This window comes from Microplitis mediator, chromosome 9, assembly GCF_029852145.1.
Source record: "Microplitis mediator isolate UGA2020A chromosome 9, iyMicMedi2.1, whole genome shotgun sequence".
Taxonomy (NCBI): Eukaryota; Metazoa; Arthropoda; class Insecta; order Hymenoptera; family Braconidae; genus Microplitis; species Microplitis mediator.
Genome location: NC_079977.1, coordinates 6115441 through 6139277, shown reverse-complemented (window position 1 = coordinate 6139277; position 23837 = coordinate 6115441). Strand labels below are relative to the sequence as shown.

The 23837-nt window shown below is 29.2% G+C and overlaps 1 protein-coding gene across 1 annotated transcript; it reads left to right on the top strand.

The window, feature by feature from the left end:
- The first annotated feature begins 6113 nt into the window (after positions 1-6113).
- Positions 6114-7597, top strand: LOC130675009 (uncharacterized). The gene is made up of 3 exons (XM_057480465.1): positions 6114-6247; positions 6338-6659; positions 7501-7597. The coding sequence occupies exons 1-3, from the start codon at positions 6118-6120 to the stop codon at positions 7595-7597; spliced, it is 549 nt and encodes a 182-aa protein (XP_057336448.1). The 5' UTR covers positions 6114-6117.
- Positions 7598-23837: the final 16240 nt, after the last annotated feature.

The following is a 23837-nucleotide window of genomic DNA, read 5'->3' as shown; positions in this document are numbered from 1 at the left end:
CAATGACTGAAATAAAAATTCTATTTAAAAAAAAAATTATATATTAATTTATTTATTAATTCAATTAATTTCTATACAAGTTATTATAAATAGCGAGAAATTGAATTGATGGAGGTTTTGATGGTAAGAAATTTTAAATTTGAATGAGAAAAAATGAGAATTTATTTGTTTTAAAAAATGTTCGGGGAGTACTGTTATGGTGAATTATAAATATTAAATGTGATTATAATAATAAGATGATTGAGATTGTTTTAAATTATAAAATAAAGAGAAAGTCCACGTGCCCGTGATTGTATATAGAGATCAGCGAGTTTGGTTAATCAGAGCTGAACTATCAACTGCATCAAGTGTGCAAGTTGCTGCCGCTGTTTAGTTGAATCTGAATTAGTTCTCTAAATAAAAGCTAGATATGTTTGTAAAAGTTACTAGTTGATGCCTGTTATTTAATGATTATTATTTTTATTTTATTCGATATTTATTCATTAAGTATAATATTATTTGATTTTTGAGTAATTACTCCAGATTAGAGAAATAAAATTTAACCAAAGAACAAAATTTCTTTTGATAACACAAATACTAAAAATATATTTGAATTGCTTCAACTTGCTAATAATAATCTCATAAAATTTAATAGATTCTCGTTAATTTTCATCGAAATTTTGGGAGATTGAATGAGTTCTGTAAGAAGTCTTATAGACCACCTACATGCTTCGGTTATGAATCATCGGCTTTTCATAACAGAGCAGAGCTGTTTCAAATTACAGAGTAATTTTTCGTAAAAATATTTGAAAAGTGGTTGACTGCGGGCCAACCACAGAATTTCCCGCTGTTTTCAAACTCAGAGAGCTGTTGTTGCTAGTGTTGTTGTCGTTGTTGCTAGTGTTATTTTTGTTGCTCCTGTTGCTGTTGTTGTTACTGTTATTGTTGATGCTGTTGTTGTTGTTATTATTGTTGTTTTTGTTTTGTTGATGTTTTTGTCATTAATGTTATTGTTGTTGTTCTTGTTCTTGTTGCTGCTGCTAATGTTGTTGCTGTTGGTAGTGTTATTTTTGTTGCTCCTGTTGTTATTGTTGGTGCTGTTGTTGCTGTTACAATTGTTGTTGTTGTTTTTGTGATTGTTGTTGTTATTTGTATTGTTTTTGCTGTTGTTGTTGTTTGTGTCATTAATGTAATTGTTGTTGTTGTTGTTGTTGTTGTTGTTGTTGTTGTTGTTGTTGTTGTTGTTGTTGTTGTTGTTGTTGTTGTTGTTGTTGTTGTTGTTGTTGTTGTTGTTGTTGTTGTTGTTGTTGTTGTTGTTGTTGTTGTTGTTGTTGTTGTTGTTGCTGCTGTTGTTGTTGTTACTGTTATTGTTGGTGCTGTTGCTAGTGTTATTTTTGTTGCTCCTGTTGCTGTTGTTGTTGTTTGTGTCATTAATGTAATTGTTATTGTTGCTGTTGTTGTTACTGTTATCGTTGGTGCTGTTGTTGCTGTTATAATTGTTGTTGTTGTTTTTGTGATTGATGTTGTTATTTGTATTGTTTCTGCTGTTGTTGTTGTTTTTGTTTGTTTTTTCTTACTGTGGCTCGTACCGTTGTTTCTATCCTTGTTATAGTTGTTGTTGTTGTTTCTATTCTATTCTTATTATTGTTGCTGTTCTTGTTTATTTTCTTCCTCTTTTTTTTTATTGTTGTTACTGTTACTATTGTTCTTATTGTGGTTGTTGTTTTTGTTGTTGCTGTAGTTTGATTATTGCTGTTTTTATTATTTTTTTTTTATAATAATAATAATAGTTTTTATTGTTATTAGAATTATTATAATAAAATTTTTCAAAGTGACATCAATTTAAAATCATCAATAAACGATATCGTGGATGTCAATCTACAAAGCTGCAACTTTATTATTCTGATTATAAATCCAGACATACAAAAGACAGGATAAAAGATTCAATACAGCTTTTATCACATGCAAATCCCTATTATTCTCTTATATATGTCAAACTCAAATAAAAAGGTGATAAGTGATAACTGATAACCAATAAATCTTAAAGCCCATCAATAATATTAATGACATCCCAGCAGTAAAAAAACATTTTTTTTTTATTCATAATACATTATAATACATATAAAAAAAAATAACGCAACATATTATGTACGGTAAAAAAAATAAAAATAAAAAAATATAGAAAAAAATGTCGTGATCGTCAGAATAAAAATTAGAGGGCTGGACTATCACTAATATACAAGTTTGCGTCAGGAGAAATGCGCGTATGTAAGAAGTAACAGGATGTTTAAATAATACACATTTGTGTCTTCTATGATTATAGTGGCGATATAGACATATTTATATATATACATTTATATATAGTATAGTATGTGCGTAATATATATATGCCGGAAGACTGGCGTATTATAAAGGTAGAGGACTCGTTTTTTTTATTAGATACTTTTTGCGCATCGATAAAATATTATTTTTTAAATTTATTATGTTTTGATCATAACATATATACATATATATGTAGCTATATATACAAGAAGTCACTGACTGATGTTCGAAGTATTGTAATTGTAATTACTCAGTAATTGAGCTCTATTACAGGTCATTTTATCAGAAAAATTATAAAATTTTAATTATTTCTTAATACTAAAACACCAGTGAATTTTAAATTTCCAAAAAAAGACTAATAAAAATTTTGGAATAAAATCGGTGTTGATAGTGACTCAAATAAAAATTTGCACTGAGAAAAAAAATAACTTTTGCGCAAACAATTTTTTTTCGATTAATAAATCGATATAAATTACTGCATCATTAATTTCATATTCAACGCGAAGAATCGTTTTCTTGACAGAAAAAAATCTAAATTTATAATCACTGCTGCCAAAAAAAGATCAAAATATCTTGAAATGAATTTGGGTTTCTTTAATTAAGAAAATTATTTTCAAATTTTTTAATTTTTGCACTAAAAATATATTAGATTGAAAATTTTTAATGACATAATTTCTTATGATGAGAATATACGATTCGAAAAGATTTTTTTCCCTCAGTGTATAACTTGAAAATGTATGAATATTATTGAGGAATTAATTTTTTGTATCTCGTTGACCATAAAATTTTTATGTGCCTGAAATCGGAACGTTTTTCGCGCAACGAAAAAAAAAAATTGAAAAGTTAAAAATCTACTGGATGACTAGATTTCTGAAATGTTTCGGATATATATGTTGGTATGGCAGCCAAAAATCTTAGGCCACCCCACTACCAGAACTACTCCTTAAGCAGTTAAATTACATAAATTTTTTTCATTTTCATTGCGTGAAAAACGTTCCGATATTCGGGTACTTAAATTTTCTTCAAAATTACCGCTCACGAAACTTAATTACTCTAATAATTACTAAATAACATAATTATCAAATTTTAGGAATTTCACTCAAAAAAAATTTCCAAAAGTATAATGACATTACTTTTTGGAATTATTTGTGTAATCAAATTCATTATAGGTCATTTTTAAAATAATTGAACAGAAAAAATTATAAAAATCAAATTATTAGTGAATCTAAATTTCCTTGTTTTTTTGAATTTTCAAACAACAACAATTTGAAAGTATGATCTGAATATTTTATATTCAGTTTTTATTATAATCTGATAGAGCTCAATAATTTATTTAAAAAGTAGATATGTATTAATGAAAATTGCAACCAAGTGGAGGTAAGGGATAATAGATATGAATAATGAATAAAAATAGCGAATGAGTACTTGGTACTTGGTACTTGATACTTACGAAAAAGGAATGACGATGCAGAGGCACGCAGGAAAGGGGTAAAAATCGGTGAACAGCAGGAATCATGGCTGGATGCTCTCCCTTGCTGTATACCTATATTTTTAATGTGCCTACACATATTTATACAGTCAAGGGTCTATATATATTTATATATATGCATAAGTATTGTATAGAAGCGGTGGTAATCCTTTGGAGTATTTACCATTAGGGGGCGGTGAAACATGCCAACGACCTGTTGCTCGTGACATAAAAAATCTTTTTTGACATTATGAATGGTGCTTATTGTCACGCGTTATCATTACTGTCATCTCTATTTAATTGTTTCGTTTGTTATACTTTTTAAGATTTTTAATAATTTTTTTTCTTTTATTGTTTATTTTTGTTGGCTTAACTAATTTTTTAATAATTTGTGCTTCGAACTGTACAATAATAATAAGTTTTTTCTTCCTAAGCGTTTTAATATTCTGAAACTTTAGAAATTTTGAAATTCCTCAAAATTTTTTCAAGTTTTCATTTTTTTAAACTGAAAAAAAAAATTTCATGAAATTGTCATCAATAAGTAACGAATAATTTTAAGAAATTATATAACCAGTCGTTTTGTAGCCGAAATGTTAAGTTGCAATTTTTTCCACCAAATTTGAGAAGAGAATTTTTTAATTTTTTTTTTTTTTAATTTTTAGTTCAAGACCGAAATCAAAAATCCATCAATTTTATTTTTCGAACTTGTTTTGATTCAAAAACAACCGAATAAAACTTCTATTCAAAATTCAAAAAATTATTTAAAAATAGGAATTTGTGGTTTCGAAACCAAAGTTTATTGATCTCAATCTAAGAATTTGAACCAAAGTTTTGTAAAAATATAAAAATTGATTAAAGATGTGTATCAAATACTATATAATATGAAAAAGTTACTATAGTAACCTGGTAATAGGTATACCTGCATAGCTATTTCTGTAAATCAGATGAATAGCGTAATACTAGTATTAAGTATTAGGCAGCAACTAAAAATTAGTAATCAGTTTGTAATTTTTCAAAAGTAGATCAATAAAATTAACGACCGGTAAAAACAGCGAATACGAATATTTATTACAAGTTCAAAGCCCTTCGTTCAAAGGAGACATAGGACCGTCAGACTGAGGACAGGATTCGCACGTGGGAGATCAGGGTTCGAATCTCGGTCTAGTCAAGTAATTTTTAAAAACAAAAATTTGCATCAACAATTATACACATGTCGTAAACAATAACAATGGTCTATCCTAAAACAATTGGTGTTATGTCACCGCTTATAGCCATCATGGCAACGGTTGCTATGAAGACTGTTGTCATGACAACAGTTGCTATGGGGTCTATTATCATGGCAACGATTGCTATGAAGACTGTTGTCGTGGTAACAGTTGCTATGAAGTCTATTATCGTGGCAATAGTTGCTATGGGGTTTATTATCATGGCAACGGTTGCTATGAAAACTTTTGTCATGGCAACGGTTGCTATGACGACTGTTGTCGTGGAAACAGTTGCTATGGGGTCTATTATCATGGCAACGATTGCTATGGAAACTGTTGTCATGGCAACGGTTGCTATGAAGACTGTTGTCGTGGCAACACTTGCTATGGGGTCTATTATCATAGCAACAGTTGCTATGAGATGATTGGTCATGTTTGCGGCTGATAGAGGAGAGTGGGGAAGGTAGTTATCAAAACATAACAAGAGATAAAAAAAATAGGCGCGCGTCAGCACGCAAAAGCTTTCTAGTAATAATAAAAAGTTGAAAAAATAATAAAAGTTTAATTTTAATTAATTCTTCTTCAATATAGTAATATTTACTATATTGGCTCGTAAATTTCACTAAATATATAGTAAAGTTTACTGTAATGCAGTTTATATTTATTGACATACTCAAATAATTAAACATTACTAAAAATTTAATTCTCAAGATAGTAAAAATTACACAATTTTCGTAGCGATTTAAGTTTCCTATATAAATTTAGTAATTTTAACTCATATTTTTAAGTTAAGTTGCCTATATTTTTTTCTGCGTGTGACAGTCATCAGTCATCAAGAAAATGCTTAATAATAATAATAAATAATAAATTTTCATTATATTTCTCAACTTTCTCTACTTATCCAATTTACATACATAAAGTTCGTTTGATAAATCGACATATATCAAATATATATAATAAATTGTAACAAATTAATATCCACGCACTTATTCTAGCATAAAATATTTTTTATATAACATCCCTCCTTAAAAAAAATTCCTCGAAAAAGAAATTTTTCTTCGTATATATGCCATTTGAAAGAAATATATATAAAAAGGGTATTGCGTTAGAGCAAGACTTTAGTCTATTGTTATTTACGACACAATGAAGAACATTATAATGATTTTAAAGACAGTAACTATTTATATTTTTATTTCAATTACGATAGCGCGGTGTAACAATTTGTCAACTAATTTTTCGTCACATGACCAAACAACTGATAAAATTAAAACAGGTACGTAATTACTAAATTCATATGTATAAAAATATATATAAATATATACAATGCTCAAAATTGTCTGTAATTTTTTGAACTTTTTTTTAGCTAATGATATTTTGATTGAAAATATTTTACAAAAAATATCAAACGGCACATTGGAAAAAAATGACGATAATTTAATAGAATTAATAAAAAAAGGAATTACTGAAGAAGCGAATATGTTTAAAAATAATAAGAGTAATTTAAGAGCTTCATCACAAGCTGGTGCTACAAAAGCACAAAATTTAGTGGCTGATGTTACTGCGGCGTATACGCAAGCGATTTTTAAATCAGAGTCACCTGAAAAAGCCCATGGGGTTTTGCGGCGTTTTCAAAATACGATACAGATGATCGTTGACTTTACTAAGCAGGGAAAATATTCCTTACAGTGAATATTTAATGAGTTTTGGGTTCCAATGTATGAAAGTTTTTGAAGAAATTGGCGGGTAATTGATTCAAATTCAAATTATTGTAACTTTCCTCAGCTAGAGTTCTAGTTTCAGTTATTTTGAGAACTTTTTGTGAAAAATTATTTTAATTATTTTCAAAAAAACAAAAGTGACGAAAGAAAGAAATAAAAATTTTTTTTACGAATCTAAAATATGTTGAGAATATGACAAATTTGAAAAATATAAAAAATTTTGAGTTTTAGCTTTAAAATGAGAGATTTATGATGTTGGAAAAATTTGAATTTAAAATTGACTTTCGCGGGCAGAAAAAAAAAGATTTTTGGCGCGAAAAATTTTTACTCACTCAGAAAAAATTTTTTGCATTATGAATTAAAAACGAAAATTTTTTTGGGCCGAGAAAAAATATTTTTAATTGAGAAAATTTTTGTTTTCATTCCATGATGCAAAATTTTTCTTTCGCCAAAAAATCTTTTTTCTCTGCGGTTGAGTAGCATAAAAAATGGAGAAAAATGAAGTGAAATTTTTTTTTTAAATTATAATTGAAGTCTAGATAAACTTTGACCAGCATATTTTTCAAAAACTTTTTTTTTCTCTTATGAAAAATTGAAGCAGCTCGAAATAATTTCAAAATTAATTATATAATTAAAAAAAAATGAGCTATGTTACAAAATGTATGTAAGTGTTAATTTAATGTGTATACAATAGTTAAATAAAACAAGAAGAAAAAAATGTAAATAAATTAGTGAGACAAATTAACACACGAAATAATTCTTGTTGACAATAATGTATTAAGCTGGAGACAATTGTTTATGGTAATAGAGTAGGGCGGCGTGGACGGGATGAGCATGAGGACGAGGATGAGGATGAGGATGAGGATGACGAGGACAATACAGAGGGCCATAATCTGGCGACGTAGGATCTTGTGGTAACTTCGCCGGCGACTACTCGGTACCCGGTTGGTGGAGTGACCGCCGGAACTGCGCCTATGCTTTCGCCGGAAGTCCCGCTGCCACATGTAGTAATATAAATTATAATGCCCTTACGGTTTTTTTTTATTTCATTTTTTTTTTTTTTTGTAATTCTCTTTCTCTTTATTTTATTTTATAAATATTTTTTTTTTATTTATTTTTTTTCTATAAATTTGCATTTGAAGCAACGCTGTGTGGGGGTCGCATTGTTGTCAAAATTACAAAATTCAATTTTTATATATATGTAGATATAGTTATTCCATATATGTTTGAATGTATGGTAGAATAAAACAATACCGCATTGTTTCGCGCGTCAAGCGACAACTTTAGATACTGCAGTAAAGTTTATTAAAGTTGGAGGCTAAATCGATAAAGAATTTATGATAAAATCTTAACGCGGGAAAAAATTTGTTCATGAAATTTTATAAAATTTCACTGATGAAATTTCATGAAATTTTATGCTGAAAATGGCCTGATAAAATTTCATTAAATTCTACAGTCACCATTAATTTTTCGAAAAAAATATTAGATAACGAATCTAATGGATAAAGACATTACTGAGACAGACTAATTATATTTTTTATTGACGAAAAAATCCTGGCGACTACTGGCCTCGAACCTACGTCCATTCGATTTGAAGTCCTTGCCGCTATTCACTGCGCCGAGCCACGTACGTGATTGGGAATGAATAAATAAGCTTATGATTTTTCAAAAAATTATTTATTTTGAATTTTATAAAAAAAGTAATGGGTCAAAAATTATTTTTAAAATTTTTGACTAGAAAAATTTGGAATTTACTAATTTTTTTATCTTTGAAAAATTTATTTGAGAAAACTGATAATTTGGCGGCAAGGGATTATTTTGAAATTGGAAATTTATTAGCGTAAGTAAAATATTTTTGAAAATTTTTTAAAATAAAGCTGAAATTAAAATTTTGACTACTAGTACTAGGTCCAGATCGAAATTTTCAATTTGAAGTTTATGGTTCGAATACTTGAAAAAATTGAATTTTATGCTGCCCAAATTAATTTTTGAAAAACTATTAAAAATATTTCGACAAATTTTTTTTTTAAATGAAGTAAAAAATCAAAAAAATTTAACGTTACTTAAATCTAAAATTTTGACTGAAGAAAAAATTTTTTATTTCAAGCTCAGAATTTTGACAGCTAAAAGATTTGATATTTTTATTTCAAATAAACTAATAAAAATAATTTAATCGAATTTGTAATTAAATTATAACAAAAAATTTTGGACATTTACAGAATTTTTAAAACAATTTTTCAAATTTTAAATTTAATAATTTTATTTCAAACAAATTCTGTACCTTCCGTCTCTGCCGACGAAAAAAAAATATATAAAAGCCAACATGGCAATAAATAAAACGCAGAAATATCTTATGTATTTCGGTTGTGTAAATTTATGATAAAAAATCTTAAAATTCAAGTCACGTCAACAAGTGGTACTTTAACCCTTTACAACTCTGAGTTTGATACGGCGATAACTTGATCTCGACATCAACAGAAATCTCTACAGAGGCAGCTTTTCATAAAATATAACCCAGCCTCCAAAAACATGCCACTGTACACTTTATAACCTTCGCCATAAGATCTCCATAAAATTCTCAGATCTTAATTTAATTCAACTACTATCTATTAAGGGGGACCACTAGTGTGACCGCCTGAAAAAAATATGATTTTGGGGAATTTTTTTAAAGAAAACTACTGCATGGAATGTTTTAACGTTTTAAGGACATATTTATGAATATATAATGAATACAAGATAAAATTTTTGGATCGAAAAATTCAAAATTCACTGAGTTATTCACAATCTCTTGCTCAAAAAAAAAAGTACCTACTGCAGTGATAGCGACCTGCGCAGTGCATGAAATCAAAAGAACTAAAAAGTTTATTATACTAGAAAGTATTTCCCGTACCATGACCCTCGGGCCAAGAAAAAAATTGAAACTTAACAAAATGGCGGAGTTTTAAAAAAAAATTTCAAATTTGGCGCGAAAATTTGATGATTTTTGGATGCCAAAATTACATTTTTGATTCGATCAGAAAACTGAAGGTTCGTGGTACGTAGAAACATATATAAAAGAAACTGCAATTCAAATCATATTGATCAGATGATTTGTCTTTGAGTTATAAATGGAGCAATTTTGAAAATTTTATTATTGTTATTTATTATTTTAAGGCCATAGAATCGAAACTTCTTGCTGCCTTCCAAAGATACAAAAGTAGACATAAAAAGTTTGGAAAATCCAAATGAGCATGCCTTAAGCGGTCGTGTCATACACGAATTATTTAGATTAAATGTTTACGTTACGATTTGTTAATTTTTTCATAAAGACTCCTAGTTTTTTCTTTTTTTTTTTTGCTTACATTTTAGGAACTATTAAACTAATTTATTATAATAGAAAATTATTATAGAAAATATTAAAAAATTCTCGCGGATAGAATGGAAATCTTTGCTAACGCCATCTAGCACGCTCCGATAGAAGAACCAGGTCTTCACTAACTCTGTTTATATATTTTTTTTATATATGGCAGCCTGAGATGTAAATTTTTAAGCTTCGACAGTGCACATTTTATTATTTTATAATTAAACGAATAATGATAGAGTTGTGGATTTTTAATCAGTTTGTCACAATGAATTTACGGATATATTGAAATAAAATGTGAAAAAATTCGTTTTGTTTTTCGAAAGTTATGGTGATTACAAGAAGAGTGTTACATGTATTTTACAGGATTTTTTTCTAAAAAATTCATTTTTTATCTAAATTGTGGGTTGGACCAGCTGTTTATTGTTTAGAAAAATGACCATTGATGTTTTCTTTAATTGTGGTATGAAGGCTGACCTACTTTAACCACTATATTATTATTTATTTAAAAAAAACTCTGACGGAACCCAGTTTTTAATTTTTAGGCGAGAGTAGAGCATACCTACGCTCGCGCTTAAGGCATGCAATAAATAAGTATACAATATATTATGCTTAAACTATAGACAATAAACACACTCAATCATCACATACTCAACATATTAACAGTTTTGATTTAAAAAGAACACATTCGCCGAAATTCAAGAAATGTAGGCTGCCAGGTACAATTTTCGGGTAATCGATTCCAGGCTCTTATAGCACTAACTATAAACGATTTATCATATTTATCTCTTCGACAATAAGGTAGCTCAAGGAAATCGTTACGTACATCACCCCTGCGTCCCCTCGGTTGCATTAATCGTAGCTCATCTATAAAAAGTGGCTTTCGATGCAAAAGTATTTTCGAGAACCGATAAGCGGCTGCTTTTCAGATGGATGTAATCCAAAAAACTATTCGAGATATCAACTTGAAATTTTAGTATGTCATTTTTGAAGCTACAGACTATCGAAATATGCAAAAAAAAAATGATTTTACAAAATTCCACGCTAGTGGTCCCTCTTAAATAATCATAATTTCAATAAATTTCCAATTAATGCCGTAATTAAAAAAAATTAAAATAGAATAATAATAATAATAATAATAAATTAATTAGTCCAATTAAATATCAAGTGTACATACAAATGAATAAATAAATAAATAAATGAAAGAAGATTTTTTGAACCCCGCGTTATCTTAAAGGTTTCGTGAGTGAGTCCGCGCGCGACTTGATATCATCATTCAACAATCAGCTCTGCTGGTGATTATTTTTTTTTTCTTTCATATATATTTTTATATTTTTTTAAAATAACTGTAATGAGCGCAATTATCGTGTGCGCTGAGAAGCAGAGTGTGACGACGAGTGGTTGTAACATTACATGCCATGGCGGCTGTGATATGGAGGCACGGGATAGGTAGCGCGTGGCATACACCCCCGCGCACCTTTCTACTTCCCAATATATACACTCATACAAGTCTCTAATATCCCCCTCTTTATTTTTTATACTTTCTTATTTGTTTCTTACATATATATCTACATATACATATACATATATATAAGAATATAACGCTCCTTACGCATGCTGAACGCTCCCCCGGAAGACTCCTTAACGTAAGCAAGAGGAACTTCGGGTCAGAGACTTGGCATATTCGCTTACCTATAAATATATATATACATATATATAGATAACGTTGGCTCGTGCCTAGATTATTTATTTTTTTATGTAAAAAAAATTATAAATACGAATACAAAAAAAATATATTAATTATTAAATTTATAAATAAACTTTAATTTTTTTTTTATCACAGAAAATTTTCCGGGTGTTTACATAAAAATTTTGTGCAGATATTTATGTAAGAATAGTATGGAATTATGGTGAAAATTAGCAATAATGTAAATATGTTTCATATATATGAAACAGAACTAACAAAGTAACATATTTAGTTTTTATAATTAACTGCATAGTAAAATCGGTTCTACCAAATCAAAGTACAGCGGAAGCTCTCTAACTTTGACGACGAGGGGTTTGAAATACCAGGACTCAGTTACAGAATACATGACAGTAAAAGGACACTACAAATTACTCCCACTTTTGTATGAGAAATGGGGGAGGGGGGAGTTAGGGAGTAAAAGTTGAAAGATTCTACTGTATTTTTTTATGAATGCGTAAAAATTGAAATAAAAACAAGACTTTTTTAAATATAGAGTACAGGTACCGTTTTTGGCCAGTTTTGGACACTTGAAAAATTTTAGTAAAATAATTTGTAAAAGACCCGATAACATAATCAATTCTTTAAATATGTTTAAAGATATTTCTATCCTACTATTAAAATAAAATTTTTATCTTATACTTTTCCATTAATTAAAATCATTAAAGAAAATCTGAAAACCGCCTGACCCTGCGGGCCAGTCCCAAAACTTCCCGCTGTTTTTGAGCTCAGGGAGCAATCGAAAAAGCTCACCAAGACTTAGAACTGATTACATTTTGAGGCGAATCGGGCAAGTGGTTTATGAGTTACACGCAAAAAACCTAAAAACAAAAAATTTTTCAATTTTTATTTTTCGTATAACTTGTAAACTACGACTCCAAAATCTAATCAATTTTAAGTCTTGTTGAGCCCTTTCAATTGCCACCAAGAAGTTAAAATCGGTTCATTCGTTGTTTATACACACACGTACACACAGACGTCCATCCGAAAATAGTCGAAATAGCTTCCTAGGACCTCAAAACGTCGACATCTAGTGAAAACTCGATTTTCGAAAATCGGACCGAAACCAATAACTTCCCTTTTTTTGAAAATTTGCAATTTTCGTAGCGGGAAGTTTAAAATAATCCTGAAGTGAGCAGACAATTAACAATTTTCGAATTTTTTTTTACAATTTAATTAAAAAAAAAAAAAGTACTAAAGTTATGCACATGAAGAAAATTAAAAAAACTATAGGTACAATTTTCTAAAATGTTTTTTTTTAAATTTGCCGCTTATAAAAAAATTCTAAAATTATCAGACGTCGGCTAGTTTCAGTTTCATAAAAAAAGCTAAAATTCAGCTCTCATTCTCGTCCAACTCATATAGATTCATATCTTATTTTCCAAAAATTCTCTATCCCAAATCCATTTTTACTTATAAATTTCTGAATTCACCTCAAAAATTTATCAAACAAAATTTCGTCATTTGAAAAAAAAAAAAATTATTTCTTCAGTCTCATAAAAAAACTCCAATTAGCTTTCTAAAATTTTACCTATCTGTCAAAATCTAAACTTATCCGCATAAGAGACTTCCGGTGCTTGTGAGTACACAAAGTGTGGACAATGACCACTTGCACCTCTCTCCTCTCTCCTCACACACACTCTCTCAAACAAATAAAATAACGAATATAAATATAAACATAAACATAAACACAGACGCCTCAAATATCTACACCCAGCGATCTAGTTTGCGGAAGTGGTTTACTTGCAACTCATACAATACATACGCACTTAAAACATCATCGTATGTTACATACCTCCGCACGCTACGTCATAAATAAATAAATATATTTAATAAAAAATAAAGCTAAGACTTCTTTGCCTACCGCCTTTACTACCCTAAGAATATCCAGCATATATTTATATTTATCATATGTATAATGTAGAGTATGAACAAAGACAAGTGTTAAATGTAAAACAATAGTAAAAAAAAATGATATTTTTTATTGTAGTATGCAACGAAGAATAATATAAGAGTATAAAGAGAAAAGAGTGTAAATAAGCGAGTGTGTGTGCGAATAAAAATATTTCCGAGCTCGTGCGCGCGATGTTATATTCTCGAGGAGGATATGATGGCTCGTGGCGTTATGCTCCGCGAGTTGTTATGCTCCTCGGGCACCACCGGACCTTACAATTCTTACTACCAAGACAAGAGGCTCCTTCACTTTAAGACTTAAGACTTAAGTCGCCACGTTTCTCATTATTAACACATCGCCGCGGATTCTAACATTGTTAATACTAAATACAACTACAACTACAACTACTACTGGCAAGTTATGCCGACAATAAACTCGTAATGATGATGGTAAATGTATGAGTGGGCGCAGGTAGATACTAAATAAAGTAAAAATAAATATGAGTTAAAACCGCCACGCTCTGGCTGCAATTTGGGATACGGTCGGTACGGGATTTGAGGTTTTTTTTTGGGAATTAACTATTTTCACGCAGGATTGTTTCAAAGGTTTGGGTATAAGGTGGAAGATGAACCAATCCAACCGGCAATCGACTATTTTATTGAATTGTGTTGTGTTGTGATTGTTGGAGCTTAAGTTACACCTGCTTTAAAAAATAATTTTACTGTTGAGTTGGTCCAGGTGATGGGTTTTTTTGTCCAGCAGTTATTGATGCTTGTAAATTATAATATGTTTATTCAATTTTGTTTTTATGAAAAACGTATCAGAGATATTTTTTATTTTTTGTTTTAAAGATGTGTGAGACATCAAGGGAAACCTCTAGTGTGAAATTTTGAATAAATAAATTTTTTTTTGCATACTTCGATAGTCTATAGCTTCAAAAATAAGATATTAAAATTTCGATATCTAGAATAGTTTTTTTGAGTTTACAGTCATCTGAAGAGCAGCCGCTTATCGGTTCTCGAAATCACATTTTTCAAAATTAATTAATGGGTTTTTCTCTACGATTTTTCTTGACCAAATTAACCTATTTCATTGTTTGCATCAATTGACGCAGTTTTCAAAGATTTAAAGCTAATTAGTATCTGAAATCAACTAGTAAATAAATTAAAAAGTTCTTAACAAACACAAATTATTTTTTCAAAAGTTTTATTTCATAAATACTTGAATTTCGAAAATCGGGCTAAAAAAATAATATCTCAATTTTGTGAAAAAATTCAATTTTTATTACAGGAAATAAAAAATATTTTACAATTACAAGAATATGTAAAACTTCCAAAGTTCAATATTCGAGCCTTGCCTAGCAAACGTAAAGTCGCGTATTCTCGTGATGGTTGTATTCGCTATGAGTGTGACTGCAGCGCCAGACAAAATATGAACTACAGGAGGCTGTCAGAGTATGTTTTTGTATGCATGTCAAAAGCAAGAAACATAAAAATAAATAATAGTAAAAAAAAAAAAAGTTATAAAAAATATATGACAGATTTATAGTAATTGCAGTTTTGTTTTTTAGCTAAACGAATCAACAACAAGTAAGTATAATGATAAAAAAATAAAAAAGAATGCAGTAACCATTTAGGTTAAGTTGTTTGAAATTTATATCAAAGTCAAAAAATGATACCAAGGAAAAAATCAAAATGAAAAATAAATAATTAAATAGTTATTTCAATGTAATATATAAATATTTATTCAATTAATATAAGTAATAATAGCCTCCCGTAACACCGAAAGTAACCACTGCGAACGCTTCAGTCGATTTAATTTCCCCTACCATGGCTTTACTCAGAGCGAATACACTATAGTAGCGTGCAGGAAAGTAAGCGGAGTCGAACTTCCCAACTGATTTACCGTGCGGGAATGAAAATTAACTACAAGAAATGTATACGATTCATAGAATGTACGTGTTCGCTACTACCACTACATTCAAACCATCAAGCGTACTGAAACTAATTCTAGCGCCTGCGCATACTAAATAACCACTCATAAAAAGCAGTCTGTCGATGATATGTTCAACTCGGTGCAATTACTAACCATAACTGCGTGTATTATTTACATTATTTATAATAATCTGTCACATTAATTAAAATTTTAAAAAAAGTTGTTAAAAATCTACGTAAACAATGAATGAATTAACGAAACATTGTACGCCTCCAGACCTAGTATTTGCTGCTCAAAATGTTACACGTAATTTATTACCGGAAAAATCTGGACCAAAACACAAAAACTGTATGATAAATTTGTGACCTGGCAAAAATTAAATAAAACAACATCTTTCTCCGAGAATTGTCATCAATATTTAATATACCTTCAAAAAATATGAATTTTACATTTAATAACTGTATGGTTAATTTTCATTTCGACGCTAAACAATAGTATTATTTTTGTTCTATTATCAGTAATTAAGATCTAAATTTGAAATAAAAATAAATTTATAAGACAATTGATTAAAAATTTTATTTAAAATGTAATATTATGGATTGATTAAAATTTTTTGATAACTAATATAGTTATGCTATTTACAATATTTATTTGTAGATGAATAATTTCTCTCTATTGAACTTTGAAAGCAGTCGTTACAAAAAATATTGTTCGATACAAATGTCCTAAATAAGACATTCACAGGACAGGACTTAATTGAGACACTCGCCAGAAGATCGGCGCGTTTACAACGAGACCGAGTACGCTTACCTTGATGCGTACTCGGCCCCGCTGTAAACGCGCCGTTCCTTAGGCTCGTGTCGCAATTTTTAAGCCCTGGGAATGCCTCACTTCGCACATATGTATCGAAAATATCTAATAGCTCCATTATTCCCATCCAGATCGCCAAGATGAATCAGACCAACAAAGACATATATCATGAAACGAAGGAACTTAGAATTTTTAAAATCGACTCTCTGATGGTCTTAGGCTGCATTTAGATCCTAGTCCACTCCTAGCTGCCATTAATCTGCTGATAAAATCGCTGGATCACTTGCATCAATTTTTTACTAGCCTTAGAATTTTTTAAATCGGCCCTCTGTTAGCTCCAGGCTGCCTGTGGGACCCAATCTACCCTTGGGTGTCATTAATCCACTGGAGAGATGACTGGGTCAGTTATATCAATTCTCCAGTAGTCCGCGAATTCAACAATTTTACCTTTTTGTAGTATTCCTTGTGTCTTTCCTTCTGTTAAGTATAGTTACGTTCGTTTCACGATTTATGTCTTTGTAGGTCTAATTCATGCCTCCATAAGTCCAAGTAGGTTCAATTCGAGCCTTTGTAAGTCCAAGTAGGTCCATTTCAAGTTTTTGCTATGCCCGGGTCAAAAATAAAACTTGATTTAGACTTGGTTTACCAAGTCGAAATGTGGAGCCATTTTTCACAAGACAAACTCGACTTTTTTTACGGAGATATGAAATATATTAAGTTTTGGCCTTGGTTTAGACTTAACTGGCTTACTTAGTCACGATTTAAGACGAAAAAGTCAAGATCAAATCGAAATTGACTTGGTTTAGACTTATTCGACTTAAATTATAAGTCGAAAAAATCAGAACTAAGGTGAAATAATTTTTATATATTAAGGCGAATAAATTACTTTTTTTCGACTTGGTTTAGCAAGTCAAAAGTAATGTGAATGACTATCGTGCTCAAAGTAAAGACGAATAAGTTGAAAGATGAAAAAAGTTCAAAAAGTTGAAAAAAATTAAATTTAAGTCGAAAAAGTCGAGATCTTATCAAAAAATCGTCGGCAAATCGATAACTTCAAAAGAAAATAAGGCGAAGCGAGCCTGAATCAAGTTTTATTTTTGACCCGGGTGATTATGTCTTAAAAAGTCTTCTGTAGGTTTTCAATGCTCATTTAGGTTCAAAGCATGCCTTAGATTTTGAATCGGGTTATCGTCCTTACCAGGATATCCTCATCAAATCCATATCAGGGTTGCCTCATTAGTAATCATTTAACAAAAAATAAGAAAATTTTAATCAGATCAAGATTGTGATCTAATGTATTAGGAGCATTATTCAGAGGAAGTAAACACTTTTTTTTATTAATGAAAAAATTCCGATGTCTGCTGGGCTCGAACCTGCATCCTTGCACTTTAAAGTTCTTAATGCTGTCCACTGCGCTGACTCACATATGTGATCGTGCAAGTATAAATAGTGTATTGATTATGATATCAAAGATAACTGTTAAAAAAGTAAAAAATCTGTGATGCAATGATTGGCGTTATTTTTATATAAATATATTATTGTTCTGTCCTTTGTTTAATTTTTAGCCGGTAAACAAAATGTTTAAAGGGATTGTAAATTTTAACAGTCACATGGGTTATTAAATTATAACCTTATGGTACTTAAGGCAAATCAAGAATAAAATTCCTTTCGAAATTAATGAAAAACGATTAAGCCTTTGATTGATTGATTTGAAAAAAATTTTAATTTAATTCTTTTAAAGAAATTTTATGTGGCCCAAATTGTCCCACGATTTCCGTGTCGTTCCTTTATTAGTTCGAAAAAAAATCTTTGGCTTCTAATTTTTCCTCCTGTAATTTCAATTTAAAAAAAATGTCGAAGAGCCCATTTTGCCCTTCATCTGTCTTTCAATTATCGAACTTGGAGGCAATTTAAAAAAGTTTGAAAACAAAAATCACAATAATTTAAAATATTAAAAATAAAGAATGGAAAATAATGAACATATCAAAGCGTTTTCATTTTTAAGGTAAACCATAATGCCCCACTTTCTCCAATCAAATAAATTTCACAGCGTAATAAAAATTTCTCTTTGAATTAAAGGAAAAATATACAACAAATGAAACCTAAAAATTTATCAACCACTAGATTTTCCCGGTGTTCTTAGACATCAGCATATTAACAGCAGCATTACCATTACAGCAAGTACTTGTAATGACTAAAAAATAGAAGGGAAGCTCAGAGAAGAGAGTGCGTAAATTAGAAAGAGAAAGACCGGTTGCAGGGCGGCGGTGGCACCTGACCGGAAAGCATCGTCACAGTCCACGAATTCAGTCCTCATTCTCTCTCCCTCTCCCCCTCACTCTTATATTCTTATCTTCATATATTTCTTCGTATTACACATTACACTCTTTACCTATGCTTTTACCCTTCCTTCTCTTCCTTCTTCACTTCTTCCCCTCCCGCCTCCCCCTTTCCGTCCTCTTTTTACTCGTTTGTAATTGGGGTTGATTTAATACAAAACATTAAATTATTTATTTATTTTTTTTTTTTAATTATTTCAGACATCAAAATCCTTGAATTTCATTTAGTTTTTTATACTTTTTCAACAGAATAAAGATAACGGTTTTTATAAATACCCAAAAATAATTATTATTTTGATAAATATTAATTTAATAACAGGATGTTACAACATAGACGGGTTTAATATATATAAATATATGTATATATGTATATGTATAATAAAGTGTGGTAGTGATTGTGTCGACTTGGTTTCATAAATGAAAGTGTCTTCATTCATATTGTTATTTCCATACAATTGAAACTATTGATTTATATCTTATAACAAATTTTCCATATAATGCTGCAACCATAAAATATGAGCTACATAAATATATATTATTATCATTATTCATTATCACTATTATTTATTTACTTAACTTTTTTAATAATGAGGAATATTACAAGTGGTATAAAAAAAATTATTGAGCAAAAAATTATCTTAAGTGAACAAAAAAATCTTGATATAAATTTCAAAATTTCATATTCGTATTTTAGAATTCGAACTGAATAGTAATATTTATAAAATTCAAAATTTGGTAGTTGAAATATTTAAAATTTTTTAAAGATTTAATTTAAATATTTCGATTCAAATTTTATGTTTGAATATTTGGTTCGCATTTCGAATAGTAAATTTTGATCTCACATGTATTGAATTAGATATTAGATTTAGTGTTTTATTGAAATATTTATTGAGATATCCGGCACTATACTATATTCCGTTCAATTTGATCTATAACTTATTGAGCCACACCGTCCATCGTACGGTAATACACCATTTAAATATAGTGGAAACCTAAACATTAGAGTTAGATTCAATATTCGAATTAAATAATTTACATTTTTTAAAAATTCAAATTGTTCGTTAAGTTTTTGAATAATATGTAAAATTTAAATTATTAGAACATAACTTACAAATAATACACAAATTCAAAAACGATTTGCACAATTTTTGGATTTCGGAGAGTTAAGTTTCTGAAGTCACATGAATTGAATCGAATATTTAAATTAAAATAAAATAATTTACATTTTTTACACCAGCTTGCGCATTATTTGAAAGTTTTTGAGTAATGCAACTGTTTTGAATTATTCGATTCGAATTTTGAATCGAAAATCATTATTCGAATCGGTACATGTGTCCATGTAGAGAAAATTCGTTCCAAAAAAGTTCGATTTATGGAACTTCTAAACTCGAAACAGATTAGAACTTCAAGTGGAACTTTTTTTGAACTTCTGTAATTTTGATAGTAAAAAAAAAGTTTATTTAGTACTTTATATGAATGAATTTTTAGTAAAAAAAATAACTTTTTCTAAACAGATTTCTTAAAAAATATTTTTACTACATTTTATTCTCGTTATGAAAAAGTTCAAAAACCTTTAATTTGGAACTTTTTATGAACGAGGGTAAAATTTAGTAAAAATATGTTTCAAAAATTTTCGTTTCTGACTCAAAATGTCCTCATATAAGGTCTTAGATAACTAAAATCGTTTTTTTTTACTATCAAAATTAAAAAAGTTCTACTCGAATTTTTAATCTGTCTCAATTTTAAAAATTTCACACATCGAACATTTTGGAATCTTTTTGGAAAAAATTTTTAACTTCCCGGTAAGAAAATCAACGGTTTTTGAAAAATTCGGGAAGTTATTGTTTTACACGAGTGATGAGTTCAATATTTACTTTTGAAAATCTGAATTGAATATTCATTGAATATTTCGAAACTTTTAAATACCCGCGAATTTCCCATTAATTCAAAAATTTGAATTATTCGATCCTAATTTCGTACCGATCATTAATATCCAACTCGTCATGAACAATTCGTATTTGGTAGAATATGTAATTATTTGTTCCTATAATTATTTCAAAAAATCAAATATCTGAGGCTGTTTTTAAAAATTTTTTCAAAATAATTCCATTGAATTCAAATTTGGAAAAAAAAAATAACGACTTTTTACCCAGAAAATTATTAAATTTAAAATAAAAATGAATGATAATATTTAAAATAAAAAAAATTCAGAACTAAAATTTCGTAATTAATTTATTAATTAAACCTCATAAATGTAAATTTATTTTCCAGTTTTATAAATAAAAGTTTCTATTATAAAATTTATTACTCAACGGTCTATTATATATATTGTATTATACAAGTATTTATAAAAAGAGACAGAAAAAAAAATTAAAATTAAAAGAAAATAAAATAAAGGATGCCTTTAACTCTACAGGAAATCTCAGACGCGCCCATCATCAAAACACCTCGCCCTTGTCCGACTCAATTTAATCTTCCGTTTCCTTTATTGTATTTCATGTACTCAATATGATAAGGGTTAGAAAAAAAATAAAAAATTTTTTTACTTCTCTACATTATAAAGTATTAAATATACCGTACATTTTAAATTAGATTGAATTATTTATAGACTATTAAAATAATTATAATGATGATAACAATAATTGGAGTTGAATTATTTATTTTAAATCTAAATCTGAATAAAAATAAAATAATGATGTTAATTTTTTATTTTTAATTATTGGGCACTAAGTAAAGAAATGGTTCAAAAATAAAAAAAATTAAAAAAAAAATTAATGTGAGTGTGGGTATAAATTCAATGTGTGGATGTGGATGTGGAGGTAAAAGTAACGCACTTGCGCGAGCGCATTAAAGAGCAATTAGTAGCGGGTTGCGAGCACGCTGATGCCCGGAAGCGATAGAATAAGCCGCGCGTGCCATCTTTATGTACCTGCGACTCCACTTGCGCCTTATTTAGAGCCAGAAGCCTCAAGCCTCATGTACACTACTGTAGTGCTACTTCTATCTTAACTTGAGCGATTTCGCATTCCCATTATATTTTATGCGTTTTTCATCATTACCGCGCTCTAAAGACGCTTATAAGATACATACATTTATTATTATTACTCTATATTAATTATATTTACTAAGTATAACTTGAGAGTAAGAATAAAGTTATGAGTAATTGGTATATATTTTTTTTTTTAATAATCATGTATTATTTATAATTTTTTTATAATTTTATGAGGCAAAAATTCAAAGGATTTTTTGATAAAATGAAAATTGAAAAAAAATTTTTTTAATGCCCATCCAGACAGCATTTAAGTCGGAATGACTGCTGTACGTCTTTTTGAAGGCGGCCTCAAGAAGTTCGATAATGACTTCTTAAAGGTGTAATTTTTAAGAACTTAATTAAGAGTTCTTGAAGACTTCATAAATAAGACGTCAGTTTTGTGACGTCTAAATGTATTTTTTTTTTTTAACTTCTTTATGAAGTCAAAATTAGGAGCTCCTTAAAGACGTCATGGTAAATTCATACTGAAGTCTTATTTGTGAAGTCAGAAAAAAGAACTCTTTGAGAACTCTTGTTAAAGACGTCTTACTGAGTTCGCTACACGGAGAGAAATGTCAAGTAAATATGCCTATGCAGCATAGTAATAATTACATTACTCTATAGTACGATCAATGCAAAAAAGTCCACTTGGCTTTGACAATCAATAACTCGGAGCATATTGGTCGTACAGAGAATGGAAGTAGGGTTTTGAAAACTGCAAAACATTCTCTATAAGACACAATTAGTGGCTTTTGATGGAAAAATGTTTTTTTGAAACGATAATGTTGATTAAAAAACAGGTAAAAATTAACATATTTAAGGATATTCGGAAATCTTGGTATAACTTTGGATATAACGGATAAAAAAAGGATGCCGTCGGTTTTTTTTCAACCTCAGTGTCCTGAAAAAACCCCGAAAATTTTAAAGCGCTGCGATTTTTCTTTTTTAATGCTCCGAAGCTTTAAATTTATCGATTTTGCCAAAAATCGCATAATAAGCGATTCTTTGGTTTTCAATCATTTCTTGAATGTCAAAAAGTTTTTTTAGCGGCAAGCTTTATTTCTTTAATTAAAAACAGTAATTATTGAAAGAAATTGAAAAAAAAATTTTTTTCTAAATTTTTTTTTTTTGTTCAAGAAAATTGATTTTTTCGATATTTTTCTTCCTTATCATCTTCGAAATGATTTTGATGTTAAGAAAATCAATTGTGATAAAGTATATAGAAACTATAACGAACATTAATGATTGATAAGTTACGAGCTACGAAGTTGTCTATATTTAAGAAAAACCGTTATTTTTAACATTCGTATCTATAGATGTCCAGTAATCAACTACTTACGGAACGTCACCTAGCGCTCGAAAGCTAAACTTTCAGAACAAGTGAAACAAAAAACTATATAGGAATCAGTATATTAAACACTTTGATAATTATTCAAGTTTTTATTGTTAATAATAGTATATTACACACCGAAGAAGGAAAGTAGAGCATTCTAACCCTAGTGTATAAATGGCAAACACGTGGATTAGGACATCCTACCTTCCTCTGTGGTGTGTATACAATTTTTTACCAGATCTATACCTGAAAGTTTGAATTTTTGGCGCTGGGGGAAAATGTCGCATGCGCTAATTTTTATTTCGTTTTCTCATAAGAGAAAAAAAACGACTTTTTCCACTTCAAACAGGACAGGAATTTAAACTTTCGGCACGGGTATGATGAAAAATATTGTAGCGCACAAAGATTAATTTACAAGTAACAATAACAATAGTAATAGTAATAAAAATGAAAAAAGGAATATTTTCAGTTTTTAGGAATACAAATGGTAAGAGAGTATGATACCTTTGAATAGTATATAATATTGAGTATAGTATAGATGTATATATATATTTTAAAAAAGATGAAGATGAAGCGGCGGGAATAAAAAGAAACTGAAAATACTTTGATGGTCGTAAAATAAAATGAAGAACGCGGCGATACTACAGGAGAGAGTACTTATTTTATAGTGTGATCGATTTGTGATGATTTTATAACTTCAGCTGTCTATATTACGCGTA

Bases quoted from the DNA above. Each gene is read 5' to 3' on its own strand.
- LOC130675009 (XM_057480465.1), top strand. From the start codon at position 6,118: ATGAAGAACATTATAATGATTTTAAAGACAGTAACTATTTATATTTTT. The intron at 6,248-6,337 runs GTACGTAATTAC...ACTTTTTTTTAG, and splicing joins AACTGATAAAATTAAAACAG to CTAATGATATTTTGATTGAA. The intron at 6,660-7,500 runs GTGAATATTTAA...TTATGGTAATAG, and splicing joins CAGGGAAAATATTCCTTACA to AGTAGGGCGGCGTGGACGGG.